The sequence below is a fragment of the Fulmarus glacialis genome, unplaced genomic scaffold (assembly GCF_000690835.1).
Source record: "Fulmarus glacialis isolate BGI_N327 unplaced genomic scaffold, ASM69083v1 scaffold33273, whole genome shotgun sequence".
Classification (NCBI taxonomy): Eukaryota; Metazoa; Chordata; class Aves; order Procellariiformes; family Procellariidae; genus Fulmarus; species Fulmarus glacialis.
Genome location: NW_009201612.1, coordinates 3,247 through 12,145, shown reverse-complemented (window position 1 = coordinate 12,145; position 8,899 = coordinate 3,247). Strand labels below are relative to the sequence as shown.

General features: G+C 43.7%; 1 protein-coding gene across 1 annotated transcript in view; it reads right to left on the bottom strand.

Moving 5' to 3' along the window:
- The window catches only part of LOC104074030 (zinc finger CCCH domain-containing protein 7B-like), a gene marked incomplete at its 3' end in the record, with an annotated part of 19,228 nt that extends 12,459 nt beyond the window's left edge, over positions 1-6,769 (bottom strand). Inside the window, exons 1-4 of the mRNA XM_009573998.1 lie at positions 6,717-6,769; positions 4,786-4,819; positions 4,207-4,404; positions 3,157-3,315 (exon numbers count right to left, since the gene is read on the bottom strand). Coding sequence (XP_009572293.1) covers positions 3,157-3,315; positions 4,207-4,404; positions 4,786-4,819; positions 6,717-6,769 — 444 coding nt within the window. The remainder of the gene's footprint in view (positions 1-3,156; positions 3,316-4,206; positions 4,405-4,785; positions 4,820-6,716) is intronic.
- Between the last annotated feature and the right edge of the window lie 2,130 nt (positions 6,770-8,899).

Sequence of the window (8,899 nt, the reverse complement as noted above, 5' to 3'; positions counted from 1 at the left end):
CTCCCCCACCCTCTTTCAATGCTGCAAAATCAGAATCAAGTGTCTGCTTCCAAGAAAGCACCCACTCTCTGAAAGCAGGGTTCACGAGTCCCGCTGGCAAGATGGCTGAAGTAGCTGCCAAGGCTGGCTGCTAGCAGGCCCTGTGCTGCGGGCTGATACAGCTTCCACAAGGTCCCGATGTCTGAGAAGAAGGAGCCTGCATGCCTTCCTGCATGCACAGCCTGTATACTTTCCCTCTCTGCCAGCCACACAGCTAATAATCAGTTTTGATATGCAGACAGTGTTCACTAGCTTGTTTTGCTTGTTTGTTTGTTTTTAAAGCTGAAACCAAGTCTTGGTTTCCAACTTAGTAGCTACAAGGCATTTTCACCGTCTCTGACTCTGGTTAAACAGCCTCAGCTTAGTCAAGTAGATCCTTCTGTTCTCCCTGCTGCATGCCATTAACCACCCTCCCTGCTCACTGCCCAGGCCCACTCACACACCATCGTGGGCTTTAGACAAAGTTCTGGGCCATGCTTCATTGCCCTGCTCCATCCTCTCCAGTTCTGCCTGGACTAACAACCTGCCACAACCCTCTTCACTTATTTATTACCAGCAACTCTTTCCTTCTGCTTTCATCTCTCTTCCTGTTTGCGAAAATATTGGAGTACTTTAACAGTTTCTTCAAAGAAGAAAAAAAAATCTGCCCAACCTATTGTGATATCCCTCCTTAATGTCCCAACATCTCCTCCCACACCTTCAACCTTGAAGCTTGCTTTCTTCTCTCTACTTGCCATGCTGGTCTTTCCAACTTCCTTCTCCCTGCAGGTTCATCCTTTCACTTTCAACCTAGCCTCTGGTTCTTCCAGCCCACAGTATCAGTAACCTTCCGTTTCAATTTGGAGTGCCACTTTTTGACTGTACTTGCTCCCCCACACCCTCAACATTGGTCTTGTCACCATCTTCTCTGAACTCAGTGAAGACAAAATCTGTCTTGTCCATTTCCTCTTCTCTCTCCATCTTACACCCCTTCAGGATGTACCTTCTTCTGAAACTGTCCCCGCACCCTCAAGAGACCTCTTCTTGGTCAAATCTCATGGTCACTGCTCCTTCCTCACTCTCTTCCACCTCTCAGCTCTTTCTAACACCAATCACGTTTTAATGGCTCTGTTTGCCTCTGGTGATTCTGCCTTTCCAAACACTCTCTCAGATGTCTTCTGAAGTCTGCCATTTTCTTGCTCCCTGTGGAAAACTCACCAGAAAGACCTCTGACGTCATTTCTTTTCATTGATCTCATATTCATACCTACTAGGTTTACCCTATCCAATTCCACATGCCAACGTAACTTCAAGATGTCTTCTCAGATTCCTGGACAAGATCGAGAATGTATTTCGCTCGAGACTGCCTCCACTTCCCTTCCCAACAACACGTAGTTAATTTTTGTCCTTTTTGTCAGCAGGCCTGAGGTTTGGGGGTGGGGGGTTATTTGCTCTTTGTCACCCCCAGGATCTTCCTTTAGCTTTCCCTTCCCTCAGCCAAATACCACCCTCAGGCACTTACTACCTCCCACCTAAATGAGGGGATGCGCAACAAGGGCATGCAATATGCTCTCCTCCAACAGCCTAAAAAAACCCCATGCCATACCAAAAAAAGCATACCACAGAGGAGTATTAACCTCACCATGCTGGGAAGCTCTGCAAACTATCAGCACTGAGTATCTGCACCCAGAAACAAGTTAACTCTGTTAGACAGTGAGTCAACTGAGTGGCAGATCCTTCATCACCGGAGTTTTAATATATGCTCTGCTTTGACCACAACGAAGTTCTCAGCTGTTACAGCAATGCAAGCTGGAAGTACCCGTGTGCTCCAGAGGCTTAGTAGCTGGTGTAATGGAAACAAGAGTGAGACAATAGATAACATGACTTGCCTTTGATGCAGAGAAGGCTTATGATTTGTGTTAATCAGGTATGTTTATTTGGGCAATGGGGCATGTTAATTTACAAGACTGAATTTTTTAGAATAGGGAATGCAGGTCACTCAATATGGAGTTTGTAAAGCTTTCCTGCCACAGAGAAGTTTGATAAAGTGTTTGTAGACCACAATGATTGTAATGATAATAATGGGAGATATGTAAACATAAGTATATGGTTAAAAAATAAATTAAATTAAGTGGTTCAACTGCAATGTGAAATATAGCCAGATATGGCTTTACATGAACACATATATTAGATGGTTTTGTTTATAAAAGGGTTTGTTTAAAAAACAGTTCTTTGGATCTCCCCTAACATGACACCTTTAATGTGTTTGGTCACCCTGTTCTGCCAAGACAAAAAACCTAGAATTTACAAGCTATAAAAAAGGAATAACTAACTGCTAACACAGCTTTCAAAGACTGCTTCTGTAACACTAATAATAAAGGAAAGTTGCTGAAGTAGATGCATTTTTCTTGTAATAACATTACTATGATGGATCAGAACCAAATTTAGCAAAGACAACCAGTGCTCACTAGAATCTATCTAATCACAGTCTGGTTTCCTGTTCAATATTTGGCCTAAAAGGACACTCAACAAAAGCATTGTCAGGAAAATATTTAGGGCCTAGTATACACAGATAGTCCCCTCTGAATGCAAAAATGTACACACCTGTGAACATAAAAATAACTATGACATGTGATGTCAAGGACATCTGTGCATGTCCGAGAAGAAATAAAAAGCTTTAACAGCTTGCCTTAGCAATCAGTAAGTAAAATATGAGATATTTTTATCTAAAACAGGAAAAGTATACATGTTTTCCTTTCAGTGCTCCTGTTCCCATTTGTCCCATGCTCCTAGTTATTCCCATTAGACATATAAAACCAGCTAATTAAAACAACCTTATGGCCTTAGTTCACATTTTGTTAGGGTAGGGTTGCGCTCTTCACAAATAGGCTACCAAACCTGCTGTCATTAACTGGTGTCTCTGGCTGGCGCTGCCTGTAGAGGGTGACTTGGACTGAAGAAACATGTGAGGTCAAACATCTTCTTCGAGTCAGAGAGACACAATTTCTGGGCATAAGTGTGTTCCCAGGAACAGCCAAGCTTCCTCTTCCACTATCCTCTGGCCTCACGCTAAGCGTGTTATAGAGGAGGAAAGTGGTGAGCCACGGAAATCAAGATGAGTTGTATGTCAAAAACTTACATGTGGGAGGGACAGCAAGCATCGGCTATTGCACTCATATGCTTCTTTGTGTCTTCCAAGTTCATTTAAGGAGCGGGCTTTTCGGAAGATCGCTCGGATGTTCTCCTTGTCAAGACTTAAAGCCTTCTCGCTGTCTTCCAGTGCCTTCTCATACAAACCCTGCATTAAAGAGACCACCTCGAGTCAGCTGAGGCAGAGCAGACTAATCCCTCCTTCTGTGTGAATGCAAATGTTTTCTCTCTCAGCAGAAAACAGGAATATAAAAGGCAGTTGGAAATACATATATTACCTCATACACAGTCCAGCGTACAAACACACAAAACCTACAGTAATAGAACATTTTGTTAAGTCCTGCAAAACTCAAAACACTTCAAAGTCAGTGAATGCCAGAATTAAGGCTGCTTGAGCAACCTTATCTTGTCTCCCTCTCTACCTTGGGCATGTGACATTTGACAGTCTTTAATTATGTGACTACTTGCTAATTTTTTTCATGGGCCTCAACCTCATTACGAACAGGATGGACCTGCTCTGGGGTTATGCCATAAAGGAAAGCTGTTAGATTCCTTAAGAAAATGGAAGCACGCAGCCTTTTAGAGCCTGATTATTGCAGAATCGTTTTCCATGTGTGTGCTGAAAGTTCCATCAAGACCCAAAGCCTTCTCACTGTCTTCCAGTGCCTCACTTGAGGAGGCAGGAGCCTCCAGAGCAATACTCAAATAGTATTCCAGAGAAATACTCAGTCAGTACTGGAAGACACTGGCTCTTTCCAATCTCCAGATTGTACTAACTCCTCACCAATGCGGACCAGAACTGCACTCTCAGTACCTTAGGCGTGGCCCCCGCTCCTTCACATCCTTCCTCTGGTCTCGCAAGACACAGCACGATAGTGGGGAGATACCAGAGTTTTCTGTATGTCATCGTCTCCTCCAGTGTTGGAGAAGGGAGTGGACAAAATCAATTGAAACCCTTCCTGACATCTTTTCCAACTGCATGGCACTGCAACCATGATGTCCTCTCTGGCCCCTGGGGATGACTTGGGAAGATGCTCACCATGGCAAAGTAGCAGGCAGCTCGGTTGACATGCAGCTTGCACAGGAGTTCCTTTGGGATGGTCACCTCATCGGAGGCTGCGTAATCTGCCACGTTCAGCCCTTCTACATACTGTACCAGCGAAAGCTTGAAATCCTTCTCTCGAAACAAATCATTGCCCTCTGCAAACAGATTTCTCACCAGCTTCTGCAAAAAGGCCTGGGGAGCAGGAAGAAAGCAAACAGACTGAAGTACATATTCAGAGACAGGAGAGGTTTCCCAATTTCCCATTGCTCTCCATATGTTTTAGCAAGCTTCCTGCCCACTAAGATTCTCCTGCCTCCCCACCCTCCTGTAAAACATCAGTCTTTTGGTAGAGGAGAATAATCCAGTCAACTCTCCTTCCTTCTTGAACACTCAAGTGTTTTCTCCTTTTCCTGAAAGTTGTCATTGTCAGAACCTTAAAGCTTTAAGTTACAGACAAATTGCAACAGACCATTCCATGCTCTCCACTTTTGGTATGTAAACTAATGGCTGTGCAACAGAACAAATCTTGCTAACCGAAGAGTTCCCAACTTCAGAAAACAAATTCTTCATTACCTCATAATCTTCTTGGCTTAGAGGTAATGTGGACCTGAAAAAAAGAACAGAAAACTCTCATTAGACAAGCATCCATACAAACACAGGCTTTCGTCTGATGAAGAAACCATCTTTCTGGTCCTGTGTCGATGATCTCAGTGAGCTGCTGAACAATTTATCACTTTAAAGGCAGCCGGGCAAAGAGAACACAATTAGGGAGCACTGTGCTCAGTGACGGCCACAGTGGTGTCAAGAGATGGTCAGGTCCCAAAGGGATTTGAGACTAGAGGAATCTTATTCTCAACTATTTTCTGCACGTACATGATCCTCTATAATGTGCCTTCAGCCACCTGAAAAAAAAAACATCTTTGAGAAAGTCCCGTAAGAGATTGTCATGGAGAATATAAGTGTATTTTAAGTGCATCTGGCTCTAATGAGAGGCACCAGTCTGGCACTCCAAGACCTCCTCAAATCCTCTGTGCAACCAAAAACATACAGTGATAAATCCAATCATTTTCCTCTGCTTTAACTTAGCCACACGCCTTCAGGCCTACACCACAAAAGGAAAGGAGAAAATGCAGGTTCAGGAGGCCATTTAACTCCAGCTGTCTTGGCCAAGGCTGCCAGGCTGTGCCACAACACTGGCAGTGCTTGTGTGGATAACACCTACCCCACAACAGCACTGAGACTTAGATGAAAGGTTCCATTCTTCAAATCAGACCACCCAGGTCATCCAGGTTTCGTCCACATGTATCTATTTTTTCTCTTCAAGGAGAAAACAACAGGCTCTAGAAAAATCCTTAGCAACTTTCATGGCCCTCCTCACCTTTGAAATACAACATCGTATACATGATCTTATTGGTCAGAGAATAAACTTTTTTTTTTTATTTCATCTAATCTAATCATCATCTGCTCCTTAAAATTAACTACAGGAAATGCCCTGGCTTTGTAAAAAATATTCATGCTGCTTATAGAATTGGACTACCCCTCTTCATATCAAAACAAGCCAACAAATGACACTGCCCCCGGTTCGGAGTTTAAAATACACTCCAGAAGCATGAACAACACCCCATATTTCTAGATTCTTTTCTTTCTAATAAATAAACCTCACAATTGCCTCTCTGAAACTGGGTTATCAGCCCCATTTAGTCTCAGTCTGGGGCAAAAATATCATTGCCATGCTGCAGGATATAATATGGAAGATTTGGCTTTTTTTCTCATTGCAGATGCACAGATTTCAGCCATAATAACTGCAGGACTTAAAGCAGACCTAAAAAAAATGCAAAACAATCTGATTACAATCTTGCTGCTTCCTTATTCATCATGGAACCTGGACCTGAGGCCTTTGCTAACTGAAACACTGGAGGGAAAAAACACTACTGTACTTTATAAGGATGCACTTGGACTTGTAGCTACCACATGAGTAACCACCTCAAGCTCTAGAAGGCCACATGATATTCAGAGAAGAGTGACCTGAGGCACCTACCAGGTTGGCAACTGTAAAAAAGCCCAGGTCATCTATTTCTGCTACAGTCACTATATGGGGCACCTGGCAAGTCATTTACCCTGCTTTCTCCACTTACAAAATAGAAACACTATCTCCCTTCCTAAGAAAGGTGAGATAACCTTTTTGAGAGAGCACCTTGAGACCTTCACACTGAACATAAAGTAGAAGGTCCAACTACTATTTGCATTATGCTGACTGTAAAGATCATCCTGGAACTGCAGTGGAGGGTAAAACCCAAGGAAATTAAAATTATACAATTTCAAGTTTAGATAGATGGCAGGACAAGAAGCACGCTGAAGAACCACAGTGAAAATCCTCAGGACCAATATCTCTTCCCCACGCACCAGCCCCAAAGCGGTGAATAGGAGGAGCTCAGTTCCTGCAATCCTTCATACGAAGACAACCGCCTCCAAAGCCACAGGAAACAATGAGGTTGTCCACTTACTGAATGAACTGAAGTCCTTTCTCTATTTCTTGCTTTCTCTTCTGTCTCTCCATTACAGTCGCTGCAGAGGAAGAAGAAAAAAAAAACAACACAAAATGAGTCATTGTAGGTCTTGCTGGCAATTAAGCAGCACAGTATTTTGTGTGTGCCTGAATTTACTACTAACAAAATGTCCCAGACCAGATGCCCTGAACACCGAAGTCCGTGATTTATCCACACAGCAGACACAGGATGGCAAGCAGCTCGCTACCAAGTATCTGCTTTTTCTCACATGCCACTGCCTGGATACATGGGCAAAGAAGAATTACTTCCATTTGAGCTCTTAGACTGACAGTAAATAAAGCAATGGGAACCAACTCTAATCATGACAGCCTTCTAAGAAAGGGAAAAAAAAAAAAAAAATCAACATTTCCCCTGCACTGGCAGTCATTTCAGGAATTTGTGCTGCAACCCTCCCAAGATAAGCAATTCTGACCACTCTTTATCTGGGACAGATTTAAACGGGTTTACTGCATGGCATACAAAACAAGTAATCTATGTAAGGTGTCTGGAGGCATATCACAGAGAGAGACGCAAAGGAAGGAGACGGAATTGCTTGCCTTGGTCCACATAAAAGAACAGTCATGAATCTAACCAATGGGAATTTTGTGCTGAAAATCAGCAGACAAGAGCAGCGGAGACTTGGGAACGCTCCTTCGCAGAGGGGACAGGGCCCCATCCTGCAGTGTTTTAAATTGGGGTGGGCAGCGCCTGAGGAAGACTCAAGAGAGAGTTATCCCCACCTAGTCAGGGACACAAACGGGCACAGTAGCTTGTCTAGGTTTGACCAAATCCAGTCTGGGTCTCTGCAAGTGCAGACAAGTAAGAAGTATGATGGAGCCATTTTGGAGTAATGTCCCTTTTCTCAACTAAAGTGGGTTTGAATCACACCATTAGATACATGAGCTTCATCCCCTGTGTTTTGGGAGCAAATCTTGGAATGGCTCCTCCCTAACCTCTCCCCAAGGTACACAGGTCTGCCACACAAGAAAAGAATAAAGAAGGGGAGAAGGGATGGCGCTTTGTGGCAAAATAGAGTTGCTGGCAAAAATAGAGACAGCTAATCTCCCAGCCTTGCCATCAACCAGCTGTGATCACAAACAATGCTCAGCATTTGAGGAATGGTAACTTGGGGACAAAGGCAGCAAGCACAGAAACACCGAGATGAGATGGAGCTGAAGACCCTCCCAGCCTGGGATCACCTCTGAAGAGATTACGAGAAAAGCAAAAATAATTTCTCTAACTCTACGCTACAAAAGCTTGGAGAGCATTACCACTTGGCTCCGTTTTACATTAAGACCATCCCTACCTTTCTAAGGTATTTTACGGTATCTACGGCATGTTCAGCGTGGCACAGGGTGAAGGGACCTTTAAGGTACACGAAAATCAATCCTGACAACTCAGCAGACCCTTATTGATTGTACTCTGCGCCATGCAAAATGTAGAAGAATTAATACCTGCCCTTTACCAAGAAGGAGAGTTGGGGGAAGGGGGAAAGGCAGGAGCAAGAGAAAGACCAGAACGAAGTGGTAGCAGAAGCAAGCAAGAGCTTGAAAGTGACACTGTGCAGTTTGTAAGTCATCAGACATTAAATTTGAGAGCAATCTGGTCTGAGCAGCAGGTAGAAGATTTTAAGCAGCTGCATTTGGAACGGGATGGGCAGCGCAGCAAGAAAGGGAAAGCCAGCAGACAAGGTGAGTGATGATCAGCATTTCTAAAAAGGCTTTTAACAGAAGCGATGGAGAAGAGCAGGTAGACTTCAGTACAACACCAACAGAAGGCCTGGAATGATTTATAAATAACCTGGATAATGAACAATCAGGAAGAAAGAAGGAAATTTAACAAGGAGACTGTGAGGTTAATATGATCACTAACGCTACAGGCAGACAGGCTTGAGGGGCAGAAAAAGAGACGGAGTCCATTTATTTTACATTTCTCCTTGCATGAAATTCTGCAAAGACAGAAGAAGTAAGAGAGGACAGTCAAGGTGAAGGGGAGCAGTAGGAACCATTTCCACACAGATAGCAGTGAAAGCCACGAAAGAGGACAGAGCAACCCCAGAGCACTGTAGGGGAGAACTGCGAGGGCCATCAGAGACAAGAGTAGGGTAAGAGTGACCACGGGAAATGACAAGAGACAAATTG